The sequence below is a fragment of the Saccopteryx leptura genome, chromosome 1, assembly GCF_036850995.1.
Source record: "Saccopteryx leptura isolate mSacLep1 chromosome 1, mSacLep1_pri_phased_curated, whole genome shotgun sequence".
In the NCBI taxonomy this organism is placed as follows: domain Eukaryota; kingdom Metazoa; phylum Chordata; class Mammalia; order Chiroptera; family Emballonuridae; genus Saccopteryx; species Saccopteryx leptura.
In genome coordinates this window covers 78861462-78879947 of record NC_089503.1, presented here as the reverse complement: position 1 = coordinate 78879947, position 18486 = coordinate 78861462, and the positions used below count along the sequence as shown (strand labels likewise).

At 37.0% G+C, this 18486-nt stretch overlaps 1 protein-coding gene across 3 annotated transcripts in view; it reads right to left on the bottom strand.

Annotated features, from left to right (window-relative positions):
• DEUP1 (deuterosome assembly protein 1) overlaps window positions 1-18486 on the bottom strand; it is a 99973-nt gene that overhangs the window by 68228 nt on the left and 13259 nt on the right. For all 3 annotated transcript variants that reach the window (XM_066360723.1, XM_066360721.1, XM_066360722.1), the window contains exons 2-4: window positions 15414-15585; window positions 13991-14086; window positions 7625-7759 (exon numbers count right to left, since the gene is read on the bottom strand). In XM_066360723.1, the coding sequence (XP_066216820.1) occupies window positions 7625-7759; window positions 13991-14086; window positions 15414-15585 (403 nt within the window). The remainder of the gene's footprint in view (window positions 1-7624; window positions 7760-13990; window positions 14087-15413; window positions 15586-18486) is intronic.

Sequence of the window (18486 nt, the reverse complement as noted above, 5' to 3'; positions counted from 1 at the left end):
ATAACATACAAAATGTTTATCAACTATTTATGATATCAGTCAAGTTTCTGGTTAACAGTAGGCTATTAGTAGTTACATTTTTGAAAGAGTCAAAAGAAATACATGAAATTTTGGCTGCATGTGGTAGGGGGCCGACACTCCTAACCCCCTTGTTGTTCCAGGGTCAACTGTATGTTAAGATAAACTGACAGTTTATTTAAAGTTATTGACTTTGATTCTGACATTCAACAATTTAAAATTAGGTACATGAAAAGTGTCCTTAGTAATAGTGACAAATTTATAAAACTTGGTTCTAGTAGAAAATAGGTAACATTTCAAATCAATCCAAGACATAAAAATTGCTATTTACTTTTAATCTAGAAAGGAGTCTTTGGAATCAGAAGTCAAAATGTGGGTAAGGTTGACTTACACAGTTCATATTTTTCAGATAATACTAATAGTTAGCAACACCCACCCCAAAATTTCAATCTTAAAAATATTTAGGAGTGAAATTTTAAGAGGAACTATTAATTGAAGAGTAAGGTGATAAAGTATAAAACCGGACAATGAAAATTAGGTAAGAGGAAGGGGGAGATAAGAGACACTGGATAATGCAGAGGGGAAAACCTGGACTGGAATATAAAGAATAAGAGAAAGGAACAGATCTGAGATTCCTAAGAGGTGCCTACCTGGGTGATTGGGAAGTACAGAACAACATCAACAAAGTAGGGGGAAAAAAACAACTAAAATCATTGGCTAGGGCTTGGTAGAAGCTGGGGTTTAGGGTGAAAGAAACTGAGTGAGATAAAATGATAAGGGTCAACTGGAGGTCATTTAGAAAACTACTGAACAGCGATCAACCTGTATAACAACTTGGAGAATAGCTGAAAAAGTCTCTCTCTCTTTTTAAAAATTTTCCATTGATTTGAGAGAGAGAAGCATCACCTCGCTTCACTTAGTTGTTTCATTTAGTTATGTACTCATTGATTGCTTCTCATACATGCTCTGACCAGGGTTCAAATCTGTGACCTCTGGTGCTCCAGGTTGATGCTTTATCCTTTAAGCCACCTGGCAAGGGCTGAAGAGAAATCTTATAACCAAGGCTTTAAGGAAGAAACCATATCAAGACTGGTAGCAAGGGTGGAGATATGAAAAGGGCTAGTCTCACTCCCACAGGCCATACCTGAAATTCCAGAGGCATATCTTAGCTGCAAAGGTTACCCTGAGAAGCATGGGGTCAAAACCCAAGATAGTCTCCCCTGTTCAGAGTTCCAGAGCCTGGAAGAAGCACCCACATAGCATCTGGCTGTGAAAATCAGCAGGGATTCTCTCCTCTAGGGAGAGACAGGAGTCTGCTAGAGACACAGGCACCCTCTTAAAGGGCCAATGCACAAAATCTTGTTCATAGACCCTCACCCTGAGCTCCAGAAGAGGGAGGGCGGAGTGGACTAGAGTCATTTGAGAAGAGACTGGGGTTTGTGGCTCTGGGAAAGAGAGCTGAAGGGACAGCCACCAGTCTACCTGTGCTTAATCATTCTCCCATATTGTAGACACCATCTTTCTTGGATGGAGCACTACCCTCCTTATGGCATCAGCTTGAAGGAAAGCAAAAGCCCCATCCTCTGCACTCCCTGTAGCCCCACCCTCTTGAGATTGTAATCTGATGAGGAAGGAGTAAACTGCCTGGGCTGGGCTGTAGAGATTTAGGCAGATTTAGGGGTGTCAGTGACTAGGATATGTGACTTTGAGGCAGAGGCCATTCCCCCCCACTTTTCTGTGAACCTGAATGGCCCTTCCTCATCTCAAGAGATCCACTAGCTCCACTCTCCAGGCACCCAGCAGCCCCAACTTCCTGACTCCTGGTGGCTCTGCCTTGCTGAGGTCTGGGCAGAATCCAGGACAGACTGAGTTGTGTGGCTCTGGGATGGGGGCTACTCTCATCCCAGATCATAGCCCATCTCCCTGGAAACAAACACAAAAAGGCGGCCAAAATGGGAGGCAAAGAAACATGTCCCTAATGAAATAACAAGAGAAATGTTCAGAAAAAGAACTGAATGAAAATGGAAGCAGGCAAATCAATAAATACAGGTTTTTAAAAAATGGATTATAAAGATGCTCAAGAAATTTAGTGAGAAATTAGTAAAGCTAGCAAGAACTTCAATAAAGAGACAACATGCATAAGGACATAGAAACAATAAAAAGAATCAGTCAGAAATAAAAAAATACAGTATCTGCAATGAAGAATACACTTGAAGGAATAAAGAGTAGGTTGGATGAAGCTGAGGATTGAATCAATGATTTGGAAGACAAAGTAGCAGAAAATACCCAATTAGAGCAGGGAAAAAAAATTGAACAAACAGAAGATTTTAAACAAAGCATTTCATAAAAATCCAGCACCCATTTATAATAAAAACTCTCAGCAAAGTGGGAATAGAGGTATTACCTCAAAGTAATAAAGGCCGCATACAACAAACCCACACCTAACATCATACTCAATGGGCAAAAACTACAAGTGTTTCTCATAAGATCAGGAATAAGACAGGTATGTCGGCTCTTATTCAACATAGTATTGGAAGTTCTAAACACAACAATCAAAAAAGAAGAAATAAAAGGCACCCAAATTAAAAAGGAAGAAGTAGCCCTGAGCAGAGGGCTCGGTTAGTCAGGGCATCATCTTGAAGTGTGGAGGTTCCTGGTTCAGTCTCGGTCAGGGCACCTACAGGAACAGACTGATTCCTGTTTCTCTTCCTCTCTCCCCTTCTCTCTTCTCTAAAGTCAGTAAGTATTTTAAAAATTAAAAAAAAGGGAAGAAGTAAAACTGTCATTATTTGCAAATATAAAATACTGTATATAGAAAACCCTAAAGATTCCACCAAAAAAAAAAATACTAGAACTGATATATAAATTTAGTAAAGTAGCAGGATATAAAATAAATATTCAGAAATAAGTTGCATCTTTATACACCATAATGAACTATCAGATATGGAAACTAAAAAAAAAAATCCAATTTATAATTGCATAAAAAAATAAAACCCTATGAATAAATTTAACCAAGGATGTAAAATACCTGTACTTGGAAAATTATAAAATACTAATGAAAGAAATTAAAGAAGGTACAAATAAGTGGAAGTATATGTTCAAAGAATTAACATCATTAAAATGTCAATACTATCCAAGCAATCTATAGGTTCAATGCACTTCCTAACAGGATACCAATGGCGTATTTCACAGAACTAGAACAAATATCCCAAAATTTTATATGGAACCACAAAAGACCCCAAATAGCCACCAGCAATCTTAAAAAAAAAGAAAAGTTGGAGGAATCACACTATCTGAAATCAAACTATACTACAATGTTGTAATAATCAAAACAGCAGAGTACTCACATAAAAACAGACTGATAGATCAATGGACCAGAATAGAGAGCCCAGAAATAAACTTATGCCTTTTTGGTTAATTAATGTTTGACAAAGAAGGCAAAAATATATAATGGGGTAAATATAGTCTATTCCAGTGGTTTTCAACTGCAGGTCTGTAGACTGGTGCCAGTCCATCAGAAATTTTGTGTTGATCTACATGTTGGTCCACAAAAGTTAATCAACCTAATGTTTTGTTTGTTTATTAAGTGAGAGACAAGACTCCTTTAAGGAGGCAGACAGACTCCTACATGCACCCTGACCAGATTGACCCTGCAAGCCCCTACCAGGCTATGTTCTGCCCAGCTGGGCTGCAGCTCTGTTGCTTGGCAACTGAGTTATTTTAGCACCTCAGGCCTGAGGCCATGGAGCCATCTTCAGTGCCTGGGGCCAACTTTGTTCAAACCATTCCAGCCATAGCTGCAGAAGGGGAAAGGGTGGTGGTGGTAGTGAAGCAGATGGTTGCTTCTCCTGTGTGCCCTGACCGGGAATCAAACCAGGGACTTCCATACACCAGGCTGATGCTCTACTGCTGGGCCAACCAGCCAAGGCTAACCAACCTAATGTTGTATGATGGTCTGTAATCATACATCAGCGTGGTTAACTAGTTGGGGACTGACATGAAATTTCTGGTAGACCAGCACTGGTCCATGGATCAGGTATTGAAAAGCACTGGTCGATTCAATAAGTGGTGTTGAGAAAACTGGACAAAAACATGCAAAAAATAAACCTAGACCATCATCTTATATCATACAAAAGAATAAACTCAAAATAGATTAAAGACTTAAATGTTAGACTCAAAACCATAAAAATCTTAGAAGAAAATATAGGCAGTAAAAAATAAAAAGACAACACTGAATGGGAGAACATATTTGTCAATGATACATCTGTTATGGAGTTATAAAAAACTTATGCAACTCAACACCAAAAATCAAACAATCCAATTAATAAATGGGCAGAGGACCTGAATAGACACTTCTCCAAAGGGTACATATAGATGGCAATAGACATATGAAAAGATGCTCAAAATCATTCATCATCAGAGAAACACAAATTAAAACCACAAAGAGATATCACCTCACAACTGTCAGTATGACTATCGTCAATAAATCAACAAACATGTGCTGGTGAGGATGTGGAGAAAAGGAAACCCTCTTGTACCATTGGTGGGAATGCAAATTGGTGCAGCCTGTGGAAAGCAGTATGGAGTTACCTAAAAAAATTAAAAATGAAACTGTCTTGTGACCCAGCAATTTCTCTTTTGGGAATGTATCTGAGAAACCTGAAACACTAATTTGAAAGAATATATGTACATTTATGTTCACTGTGTTGTAAGGTACCAAAAAGCTGAAAAAATAATATTGATATTCTGGGAGGAAAGGTCAGGCTTTCCTGTCAGGCTTTCTTGTCCTGTCCCTCCTTTGGGGAGGGGAGGGAGAAAAATGTAGAAGTTTCTGGCATGCAAGAACAATGGAATTTAGTTTTAAATCTAAAATAAAGGTTAACAGAGAAACTTCTCTTTCAATGGGAGACAGAATTTATATACCACCTAGCATTGATTGTAGTCCCCCCCCTCCTGGAATATTGAGAGTAAAATACCTCTAGGCCAGTGAGGGAAGATGAACCCTAAAAGATTTGTAAACATCTTTGATTGTGTTACCTTGAAAGTCTTAATGTTTCTGTGTATCCCCTAAACAAATGTTGTCAGCTTGTGTCATGATGTCATGCTCTCCCCCGTCCATGTGTGATCAGGGTATATAAACAGCCCCTGAACTATTTTTGGAGCTCGCGCACACAATTTGGGTCTACTGCCGTGTGTCAGCCATATGTGGCCGGCATATTTAATAAATCTCCTCCTTTAATAAAAACTTTTCAAAATTCATCTGGACTTGGTGTCTCTACGTAAACCCATGAAATTGAGGTACAGTACTTTATAACAGCTGCAGCTTTTTTCACAATAGCCAAGATTTGAAAGCAGTTCAAGTGCACGTCAGTAGATGAGTGGAAAAAATTGTGGTATATTGACACAATGGAATACTACTCAGCCATTAAAAAAGAAGGAAATCTTATCTTTTGTGACAGCACTGATGGACCTGAAAAGTATTAAGTATATTTTCCCATGTATAAGATGCATATTGTTTGGAAAATCTGAGGTTTAAAAACTGGGCACATCTTATACAGTGGTTGTAGCTTTTTTTACTTGCATTTCTCATTTTTTCGTGCTTATTTTTGCACTTATTGTTGAAGACAGTGATTCATCATCAGACACAGATGAGGATAAGCTAATGGATGGGAGTTTTGACAGTGATGAGGAGTTTTATGAATTTTTTTATGAATAAAACTTGAGTTCAATAACTTTATGTAATACATTTTTTTTTCAAATTTCAGTCCCCAAAATTAATGTGCATTTTATACATGGGAGCATCCTATATTTTTTATACATAGGGAAATACAGTAAGTGAAATAACCCAGTCACAAAAAAGTAAGTACCACATGTGCTCACTTATATGTGGAATCCAATGAACAAAATTAACAAACAAAATAGAAACAGATCCATAGATACAGAGAACAGACTGAGCTGTGAGAGGGGAGGCATGTTGGGGAGCTGGGTGGAAAAGGTGAAGGATTAAGCAAAGAAAATAAATGTATGGACACAGACAACAGTTTGGGAATGACAGGAGGGAAAACAGGGTAGGGAAGGTGAAAGAGGTAGAGGGGAGACAGATGGTGATGGAGGGAGACTTGACTTGGTGTGGTTAACACAATATGATATACAGATGATGGATTATAGAATTGTATACCTGAAACAAATGTCACTCCAATAAATTCAATGAAAATATTTTAAAAAAGAAAAACAACTGAGCAGCCCTGGGAACTCATCTAAGGTTAAAGATGAAGTTATAGTAGAATCTATATACATTGTTATATAACCAATAGGAGGAATGATCAAGAGTGTAAGGAAGAAAAAGCACATCTGTGACATTGTAGACCTTTTTGGGTACTGAGATTTTTGAAGTTCTAGGTGATATACGGTGGCTATATTGGAGTGGCACTACCTCTTCAAATAAAAACCGCTGACACTTCAGGTTCTGTTCTGAAAATCGTTATGAGGCTTCACTGGGATTTAAGTACGTAATAGTTAACTAGGCATTATAAGGTTTATTGGTAGTTAATGTAGCAATAGAATATGAAATACTAGCAAGTCATTAAAATTGGGTTTTCAGGAAAATATTCAAGATACTGCTTACTAATGTATCCCTAAAAATAGTGCCTCATAATAGTGCCCTCTAAATATCAGATGAAAAAATATAACATTGGGCCCTGGCTGGTTTGCTCAGTGGATAGAGCACTGGCCTGGCATATGGACATCCCAGGTTCAATTCCCAGTCAGGACACACAAGAGAAGAGACCATCTGCTTCTCTCCTCTTCCTTCTCCCCCTGCTTTCCCTCTTCCTCTCCCATAGCCGGTGGCTCATTTGGTTTGAGCATTGGCTCTGGGCACTGAGGATAGCTGGGTTGATCCAAGGGCATCAGCCTCAGGTGCTAAAATAGCTCAATTGATTTGAGCATTGGCCCCAGACCAAGGTTGCCAGGTGGATCCTGGTCAGGGTTCATGTGGGAATCTATCTTCTCTCTTTAAAAAAAAAAAAAGAAAGAAAAAGAAAAGAATATAACATTGAATGAAAGAGGGTACAAAATCATTTTTTCAGCATTATCCAAATTCTCTTGTAAGAATAATTTAGATAGAACCCTACTTATGCATATAAAAAGATCTTAAAGTAAATACTCAGGATAATATACCATGAATTTTGGGGGTAGTGGGTTTGTGAATTGTTTTTATGTTTTTTATTTTTAAAACCTTCTACAGTAAATATTCATGAACCCGGTTATGGGGGGAAAAAAGATTTATTAGATATTCACTCTAATAGACCCCAGGGATGTCCTTCAATTTCACTCAACATCTGCAGTTTCTTTGCACTTTTTTTTCTCTCCAAAAATGCTGATATGTGTAAAGGATATATAAATCAAAGTGATGTTTTAATTCACTGAGTGCCTGAAGGGAAGGTGCACTATGAAAATATATTCATTGAGAAGTTCATCTGTAATGGTGTTCATTACCACAGCTGCACACACCATTGTGCACCCTAGAGACAAATAGCCCACCACCACCACAACAACAGTAATCAATCTTTAATACACACCAAGAAACTAAGAACATATAGCTCACCTCTAACTTCTGGTTCAAATTACTCAGTTTGAAGGGTATTTCTTCTTTGAAGTGTGATGACTCTTTTCGTCGAAATTTATTTTGTTTCATCTGGTGTAATCTCAGTTTTTCAAAGCTATTAGTTAGTTTACAAAACTGTAAATAATAAAGAATGCTAACATTTTACTATTACTGGTAATTTCTAACTTGATTTCACTATAGTTCTCTTTCTTTGTACCTCTTTGAAAATTTAAGTCATGATTAGAAAATGTAGTAGAGCTTAAACGTTTCAGTTATGAAGACAGAACCAGGGATTAAAACTAAATTATTGAAGCTGAACACAATTCACCTTTCATGTAAATTTCAAATTCATAAACTGCACAGTTAAACAATCATTCACTTGATAAATGTGTTGTTCAGTTTTGTTTTAAGCATATGTTGCAAAGCTCATAATTTAAAAAAAAAACACAAGTTTTTTCTTACTTTTATTTAGTGCCATCTTGTGTTGATCATTTTAATTTCATTATCTCAATCTATATAAAATAACCAGATTAAACTTTATTCAAGAAAACCTAAATACTTAATTCAAAAGACAAAAACAGTATAAATGACATACTCATACTAACCTTAAGTTTAAATATAAAAACTGATATATTTTTCTTACCAATAATTCTTTTTTATAATTTAGATTGTATTTTTTTTCCTATTTCTTTTTCTGTCAAATATTAGATTAAAGCAGCATGGTCTATTAAAATCTGTTAGGAAATTTCTATAACTTTAACAAAAGTTTTTTTGTTTTTACTTTCTATTTGCAAATAATTATAGATTCACAGGAAGTTATAAAGATATTATTGAGAGGTTCTATAGCATCTTCATCAAGTTTCTCCCAATATTTATACCTTAATGAACTATGGACAATATCAAACCCAGGAAATTGGCGTCAGTGCAATATATGTGTATTGTTCTATGCCATTTTTTATCACACGTGTAGAATTGTGCAACCACAGCCACAATCAATATACAGAATTATTCCGCTCTGGCCGATTCAGTGGTAGCGCATCAGCCGGGCGTGTGAAAGTCCTGGTTAGATTCTCGGTTAGGCCACATAGGAGAAGTGTCCATCTGCTCTACCACTGAGCCAACTGGTTAGGGCCTCCGGTGTACAATTTTATAATACACCATCTGTACACTGTATTGTGTGTTCACCACCCCAAGTCAAGTCTCCTTCTATCACTGTTTATCCCCCTTTACTCTCCTCCAACTTCCCCCACCCCCCTTTCCCTCTTTTAAGTGTTTTGTTTGTTCTCCAGTTTTACTTTTTCCTGTTTTAGCTTTCCTGTCTTCCTCTGAGTTATTTCACTATTTTTTAGAATTCCATTTTAATTTACCTATAGTGTTTTGAATATATCTCTTTGTATACCTTTTTTTGTTGTTGCTGTAGGCATTATGTTATGTATACATTCATTGTTAATACAAAAGTCTACTGGTGTTGATTTTACCAGGTCAAATGTAGTGTAGAAAGCTTACCTCTCTTTATGTTCCTTTACCCTTATATCCATTTATAATATTAATGTCTTAAGTATTTCATCAACATACATTAAAAACCACATTAGACATTGTTTTAATTTTTGTATTAGCTGTCAAACAATTTGGAAAACTCAAGAGAGAGTCTATTGTGTTTAACCATGTTTTTAGTCTTTCCAGTGTTTTTTCTTCCTTCCTGATGTTTCAAGTTTCTTTATCATTTCCTCTCTGTGAATGGAACTCCTGCCAGCCATTCTTTTAGTGTAGGTCTATTGGTAACAGATTCTCTTAGTTTTCCTTCATTTGAGAATGCCTCAATTTCCCCTTCATTCTGAGACAGAATTTCTGGACATAAAATTTTGAGTTGATATTTTTGTTTTTTCAATAAGTGAAAAACGTTTCACTTTCTTCTGGCCTCCATGGATTTGGATGAGAAATCTGTTATCTGAATTGCTTTTTCCTCAGAGGTAAGATGCTATTTCTGTCTTGCTGCTCAAGATCTTTTCTTTATCTTTTAGTTTTCAGAATATTGACTATGAGGAGTTCTTTTTGGTCTAGCTTTCTTTGGATTTATCATGTTTGAGTTTCACTAAGATTCTTGAATCTGTAGGTTTATATCTTTTGCTAAATTTTCAAACTCTTCCGCCATTACTTCAGTCAATACTTTTTCATTACCACCTTTTTCTCCTTCTGGGACTCTGATGACACCAATTTTCAATCTTTTCTTACAGTACTACATGTCTCTGAGGTTAATATTCTGTTAGTGCATTTTCTCTCTGTTGCTCAGATTGGGCAATTTCTATTTTGCTATCTTCAAGTTCATTGATTGTTTTCTCTCTCCTCCTCTTTCTGCTTTTAAGCCCATTCTTTGAAAAAAAATTAGTTTGGTTATTGTACTTTGCAGTTATAAAATTTATAATTGATTGTTCCTTATAGTTGTATGCCTTTGCTAAAACTTCCTAGTCTTTCATTTGTTTCAAGTATGTTTATAAATTCCTCATTGAAGCATTTTTATACCAGCTTACTTGAAATCCTTGTCAGATAACAACTTGGTGTTGGCATTACTTGATTATCTTTTCTCATTTAAGTTGAGATCTTTCTGGTTCTTGGTATAATGATCCATGTTTTATTGAAACTTATACATTTTAGGGTATTGTGTCATGACAATTCAGATTTTACTTAAATATTGTGTTTTAGCAGTCTTCTTCAGATCATGTTCCAGCAGGGAAAATGGAATGCTACCTTATTACTTCCAGCTGGCAGTAGAAGTCAAAGTCATGGAATTAGTAACCATGGAAAGTTGTTCCTTATTACTACTGAGTGGGAGAGGGGCTTCTGGCTTCTCAGTCATCTTTTACTCACACCATCTTGATTGGAGGGGCATAGGTGCCTTGCTACTGCTTCTCACATGGCCTTCAGTGATACTGTACTAAGGCAAAGTAGCCTTGTTACCACTAAGGGGTGGTGAACATCTTGATTCTTTTTTAGGCTTCCCCAATACCATTCTTGCGAGGAGGAGGAGGAGGAGGAGGAGGAGGAGGAGGAGGAGGAGGAGGAGGAGGAGGAAGAGGAGGAGGAGGAGGAGGAGGAGGGGGAGGAGGAGGAGGAGGAGGAGTAGGAGGAGGAGGAGGCATGCCTTATCACCTGCAGATGGGCATAGAAATCCAGGCTCTTCACATCATCTCCACTAACACCATGGGTTGGGGAGGTCTTTGTTAATGCTCAGTAGTAATGTAATGCTCTTCACTCAGTCCTCAGTCTTTGATCCCTCTCAGGCAGAGGTGGGACATGGTGGGATTTGCTACCTCATAATAGCCTGGTGAGCATGGAAACCTAGGCTGTCCACTAAGACTCTGCTGGTCTGCTGGTGGGTTAGATTTGGGGTTGTAGTCATTTTCTGAGCTGTTTCACTGGAGTAATCATGTTTAATCTTAATAGGCTGTCTCTTTACTGGTCTTTTGGCTGAAGAGAGAAGGCTTTCATTGGGGCTCTTTTTGTTTTTTCCATTAAAGTCTGGGTTGCTGGCTTCTCTGTTACCCATTTTGGGACATAAGAAGCAAATAGAAATGCCAGAGAACTCACTGTCATGTTGTTCCTTGGGTCCCAAGATCCTAATTGATTGTATCTTCACTCTACTTCTCAGAGTATTCTTAAACTGTTTTATAAATAATGATCAGGGTTTCTAGTTGCATTTAGCAAGAGGAATAGGGAAAAGTAAATTTACTCCATCTTTTCAGAAGTGGGAATCATATATATTAAAGTTTTATAATGGTTAGAAGAAAAATAAAATATACCTTTTTTTAAAAAAAAGCAATTTCTATAAGAAAGCTTTGACAGAGTTGAGTTATTTAATGCAGAGTGCTGTAAAGTATAGCCTTAAAATAGTTTAGGAAAATGAAATTGTAAATAAGCCAGGAATTTCAAAGAAGGAAGCAGTAGAGTAAGCTAGCAGCAACAAAAGTGTGTTTGCCATAAGACAGCATTTTCTGGTTAGAAAAATGACACATTACTAGTTATTATGCAAACCAAGTCAAGTATATAGTACTTTTTTCTCTTTGTTTACCTCTTTCACTCTTTCTTTGTCTTCTGCTCTCCCTCCCTAATTCTCTTCTTCCTTTCTTGTAACCAGAGGAAAAAAGAGAAGCAGAAAACAACAGTGGAGGCAGATGGCTATTCTCTCAACAATAAGGTAGTGTTTCCAAGATGAACTACATGTTTACAGTGTTTACACTGTAATACTGTACTACAGTTTTAATAGATTTTAGTTTGAAAAATAAGGGTTCTGAGGTCAAATAAATTTGGAAAATGATGAATTAAAAAGAGTAAATGCATTTGTTTAAAGTAGGAATTCTCACAGCACGTAATATGCTAATATGCATTGTGAATATCCAGGAACAGAGGAGTCAACAATTCCTAAACTTTCAGTATTAGCGTTTCACAGAACAAATTTCTGTGAAATTGCCATAAAGATATTTGTTGGTTAGCCAGAAGCCAAGCAAAGCATCAAATAGCAAGGATTCATATACAGTGTGTCCGTAAAGTCATGGTGCACCTTTGACCGGTCACAGGAAAGCAACAAAAGACAATAGAAATGTGAAATCTGCACCAAATAAAAGGAAAACTCTCCCAGTTTCTGTAGGATGATGTGGTAGCATGTGCGCATGTGCAGATGATGACGTAACATGTATACAGCGGAGCAGCCCACGGCCATGCCAGTCGAAATGTGGATGGTGCAGAGGAAAGTTCAGTGTGTTCTGTGGCTCGCTAAATTCGAATCCGTGACCAAAGTACAACGTGAATATCAGCGCGTTTATAACAAAGCGCCACCACATAGGAATAACATTACTTGGTGGGATAAGCAGTTTAAGGAAACCAGCAGTTTGGTGGAGAAACCCCGTTCTGGCAGGCCATCAGTCAGTGACGAGTCTGTAGAGGCTATACGGGATAGCTACATAAGGAGCCCTAAAAAATCTGTGCGTGAGTCCACATCGAACTGCACTGAATAGGTATGAAACCGGGAGAGTTTTCCTTTTATTTGGTGCAGATTTCACATTTCTATCGTCTTTTGTTGCTTTCCTGTGACCGGTCAAAAGTGCACCATGAATTTATGGACACATTGTATTAAAATGACTGCACAAAATCTGTAAACAAGGCCCAAAAAACTTTTTAACAACAGACATAAAAAATGCCAGAAATTAAAAATTTTGTAAGTATGACTGAACTAAAATATAGTTTAGAGATCGTACTTAACTTGTATCTAAATTCCTATATTTTTTAAATTTATTTTTTATTTTTGAACTTATTCTGGATCATGATCTCTTTTTTTATACTGAAAAATTATAGTAATGTAATATTTTGCAATTGTAGAGCTTTATCTTTATAGAAAATGCAAGGTTGATTGACTTTAAGTGTTAAATGCTCAGTCTTAGCAAAAAAAAAATCATAAAAAGTTTCATAATTCAAGCTACTACCTAGTCATAGCTATTTAAATTGAAGGCAAAGTGTCTAAGACTTAAGAGCTAGTCTTATCAGATCATATTTATTATGTGGCATCAAATGTTTCATATTCCAATACTAATGGCTGGTAACCTCCCTTAAAAAGGTACTTAAGGAGGAACATTAAATACTTTGGGCTCCTTTAACTATATTATTATTTATGAAATCTTTGCACTCTAAAAAAGTTGGTTGTAAGGTATCATTTCATAATCAAGCCATGTTTTCCATTGATTCATTTACTAAGTTAAGCAAGGATATATCATCTATTAGATCTGAGATACTCTCAGATGATTATTGCCCTATGTGTTATTTGTGTAAGGGAGAGAAGACTTTTTGCTTGTCAACACAGTGAACATCTATATAGGAATAAATAAGAAAGAAATCAGTATTCTTCTCATCAGGTATACAGAGCCCTGTAATTTCTGAGACAGCCTACCAGTAACAAAATAATAAAGCCCAGTTTTGCTCCTTCAATTATCTATTTCATAATAGCAAACATGCATATTTTAAATTGCCATAGAAAAAAGAACTTCCCCATTAGGGAGTAATGTCTACAAAATAGTAATTTTTTTTACTGTTGTTTTTGTTCACATAGCTATTTATTATATAATTAATTAACAAGACACTTGATAGAAAGTGTCAGAGTAGCACTGTGCTAACAGTTAAAGAGATACAGAGCTGATAATCTAGTAAAAGACAAAATCAATATATATAAAACAGTGAAAGACAGGGCCAAACATATAAACTGTAGTTAAAATATAAGAACTTTTGCTCATATTAAAAACAATCCATTTTAATAAAATTAACACAATTTTATAGGTCAAAACATATATCAAAATGTGTGATATTAAATAAAAGTCTCCTTACTTGAGCTTTTAGAGTTTGTAATTGTCCTTCATAATTCTGAGTCATTGCTATGTTACATTTTTCCAGACTGTCCAACTTCTGTTTAAGTAATCCCACCTGCATTAAGAATAAAATTTAATTTTGATTTTACCAAATTTTGCTTGACAAAGTTAAAAATATGCAAAAGAGGGGTACAATTCAAATAAAACTGCTGTACCAAGCCAAGAACAAATATTTGTACTGCAGTGCTTAAAATAGTTATCAATTAAGTTCACAAAAACCAAGCCCTGCTGGCACTATTCCACTGGGCACAAACCAGGACAGTACGGTGTGGAGGTCTGACAAAAGATTCTTATCACCATCACATTTTAAATTAAGGTTTAGAATTTACTTTGCATTATCTTTTTGGCAAGCTGTGTTGTTACTTGGGCAGAACCTCTATCTACAGATTCAGCTCTTATTTTAAGCTCCATGGCCTTCAATGGGAGCTCTGCTTTGGTAGGACAATGGAATAATTGTTACATTTTAATAAGAACTAACATATTAAAAAGGAAATTGTCTAACAGGAGTTCTTAGGAATTTGGCTTAGAATTTGTCTATGTAAAAAGCAGGTAAGGCACCTGTTTATACATCTGTGTCATTACAGGTATGGAAGTCAGATAATAGTCCCTTGCATATGTACTGTGAAGGGAAACCAGAAGCTAATAAGTAAGTTAATGATGCCAAACAATAAGACAGTTAACTATGCCAACAACTCAGTTCCAGTGAGAGGCCAATAAAGGTGGAAAAGGCTGCTGTACTCATTGACTGATGATGTTTCAGCATATGATTAGTAAGCATTCCTCTTTTGCCTTGCACGAAAGAAAAATTCAGACACAAAAGTGCACCCCAGGTAAAGCATATGGTTGTTCAACTCCTCCGCGGGCTTGAGAGCACTCATCCATTCTGGTGCAACCTAAGCAGCCCCACAGGGCCGAGGACACGCGTGTGAATGATGCCCAGGTACACACACACATGCACACACACACCCTTCACCAAACTCTTGACATTTCACTTCTTTCAGGAAACATTTTTCTAGCATATTAAAAAGTGCAGATGCTCTTGAACTCTGTCTTGCCCAGGGATCCAGCTTTGCCAACTATAAACTTGTTTCTACAGCAGTAAAAGCACTGCCATCATTGCTTGCCAACCGTATTTATTTCACATACATACTGAATGTTTGTTTGCTTTTCGAGATGACATTGATACTATATTTCTGTCTGCATCAGCAAACTGAGTTTAGGCTCTGTCACTTATTCTGATAGAACACATTTTGCACTTATAGCAGAATTTCAAGCAATAACGGCTATTGCTGATGCCTCATAAAAACTATGTGTAATAAAAACCATAGCCCAGAGACTAAAGACTCTTTATAACAGTCTGAGGAATTAATAGTGCACAGTACCTCTTGACCCTTCTGATCCAAAGAAGTCTGTGCATCTGCCAGCTCTTGATCCCGGATATCTAATCTTGTCTCCAGAGCCCGCATCTTTCTTTCCCAGTCCAATTTTTTGTTGCTTACCATGATGTCAATTTGTTCCATTAATTCCTGAAGCTCGGCCTCCCAAGGAGAATCTCTGCCAATCGTAGAAAAGTAAAATACATTTTTAAATGTGAGGACAAGGAAACTTACATTGCTCTGAACAAATCATTAGTTCCTCAAATTGTTCAATTATGTAAATAAGAAGTAGTCCAAAAGTTGATGTTAATATTTAAAATGAAACACAAAAGTTAATTTCAGATCTAACAGTGTATATACATTAAAATTTTAAGTGATATTTTCATACTATAATACAACACACTAATAAAGTCATTGTCCATATCTCTTCTTAGTGCAAGTGGTCTGCCTGAACCAAAAGTTTTGATTTAGACAAGGAAATTCTAAAATGAAAACATATTCTGTGGGTTATATCAGAAATAAGTTTGCAATAAAAGATAGCTAACCAAACAAACAAATAAATAATATGTTTAGAGCATACAAATTCTAACTATGAAAAATGATTCAATCCTGGCTGGATGGTTCAGTGGACAGAGCGTCAGCTCTGCATGTGGACATCTTAGGTTTGATCCCCCATCAGGATATATGTGAGAAGTGACCATCTGCTTCTCTCCCCCTTCTCTCTCTCTTCCCCTCTTGTAGCCAGTTGCTCAATTGGTTTGAGTGTTGGCCTCAGGCGTTGAGGATAGCTAGGTTGGTCCAGGTGCTAAAAATAGCTTGATTTATTTGAGCATAGGCCCTAATGGGGGTTCCCGTGTAGATCCTGGTTGGTGCACGTGCTGCAATCTGTGTCTCTATCTACCCTCCTCTCACTTGGAAGGAAGGGAGGAAGGGAGGAAGGGAGGAAGGGAGGGAGGGAGGGAAGGGAGGGAGGGAGGAAGGAAGGAAGGAAGGAAGGAAGGAAGGAAGGAAGGAAGGAAGAAAGGAAGGAAGGAAGGAAGGAAAGAAAATGGTTCAGTATTCTTACGTGTGAATATCCATGTACCTATGTCTATCATAACTTGAGGAGATCCAACGGCAGGCAAACTGGGACTTCAGTTGCCAGGGATGGAAGAGCAAGCCCTGTCAAGGTAGGACCAGAATCAAAGGTACTACCTTGGCTACAGGCTGCTTCTTCAGTAAGGGAACTTAGTATGATATGACTGGTGTCTGTTTGGAAGAAATGTGATCAGGCAGGTACGGGCAAAGGAATGGAAGTCTTTGGACAATGGGGATAGTATTAGAGGCTCTGATAATCTGTTGTGTTTGAAACAAAACCCATGGCGATAACTAGAATTACAGAGAATGAATATTGGTGAGAAGAAAGGTTGCTGGGTGCTTCTAGGGCAGAGCTCTCCTTCAGAGAAGATGAAGCATTTCCCAGGGGCCTGGCATAGTGTTATTCAGATAACAGTAGCTACTGAAGCCTCACCTGCAGTCAAAGGAACACATACATGTCCATAACAGAAAAGCTAGTTATTTCAGTATCCATTCAGTGGTGGTGAAGGGGCTTCTGATATATTTGCGACACTGCAGGGAAGGCAGGAGGAGATGCAGGTGCAAAATGACATTTCTTCATTTAGTTTCACCAGATCAGAATTTTTAGGCCTATTAAGAATCATCATTTTTAAAAAACTGAGGCCCAGTGAGGTCAAAGTCAGACATTAATTAGTGGAAGAGCCAGAGCTAGATTGTAGGCAGCTGCTTCCCATCTTAAGCTCCTTCCTGTATACCACACAGGAAGAGACAGAGTGCTTTGAATAAGAACTTGCTTAAATTATATAATTCAAATTAGCTTCATTGCAATAGAGTTAGAAACAGGTACTAGAACCCAAACAGCTCAGAATTTCTGGAATCACTTTCTAAAATACCCAGGGTCAACCTGAACAAGGATGTTCCTGTGAATTGTTTATTCAACAGCGGAGAGGTTTTAAAAACAAAGCGCCATTCTGAAGTCTTCTAGCATTCCTGGGTTAAGGCCCAAATATTCTCAAATTTTACTTAAAATGAAAAACAAATCTGAGGAAAGTAAGTACTAATTTGTCTATAAAAAACTCAATTGAATTTTAATTGGAGTTATGATGTGGGAGAGAAACAACAGAATAAAAAGGGTGGTTTTCACACCATTTTCTTTTTCATCACAACATGTATCACCCTTTACTGTAAATATGTTTTATTTTTTATGCAATATAAGCTCTGAAAGAAAAGGATTATATCAGTCTTGTTCATCACTCTCACCAGAGCTCAGCACAGTGCCTCAGTACATAACGGAGGCTCAATAAATCTTTGAAAAATGCACAAATGAGTTCTTCTTATCACTTTCTTCTTGGCATGTAGGAATGCACCATGCTAATGAAATTAAAATATAGGCCTAAAGTAAAGTGTGACATAAATATTGTCAATCAATCAATATTGTAAAATAAATGAATGAATGGGTATTTCCTGGTTATGACTATGCTATGCAAGTTATTACACTCTTGGGATGGAAGGACTTTTACAAGTCATTTAGTCCAACTCCCCACACAGTGTCTGCATATCTTCCACAAATGTTTCCTAAGAGAATCATATGTCATACCCCAGCCACCACATTCAGCAGGTCTAGGACAGGGCCCAAGATTCTGCACTGGTACCAAAGATATAAAGTAGTTATGGGGCATGTCAAGGTATTTTATGTTTTGCAATATCGTTGCCAAAAGGTCATCTAACCTATGTCTGAGTTCTTCCTTTAGCAGATAACAACTGACTAAGATTGCATCTAGATAGTCTGAGTTTTCAAAAGTTTTTTTCTTATACTGAAGAACTTTTTCATCCACCGGTCCTAATTTGATCCACTGGCATTATTCCAAACAAATGCTTTTTCAAAATAGTCAACTTTACAGTACTTGAATATAGTCATCAATATGATGAATGCAGTTATCAATGTACGTCCAGATTCTTCTGAGTCTTCTCAACATTCAGAATTAGAGACTGAACATGAACTTCAACAGCAGTAGTCTTAGAA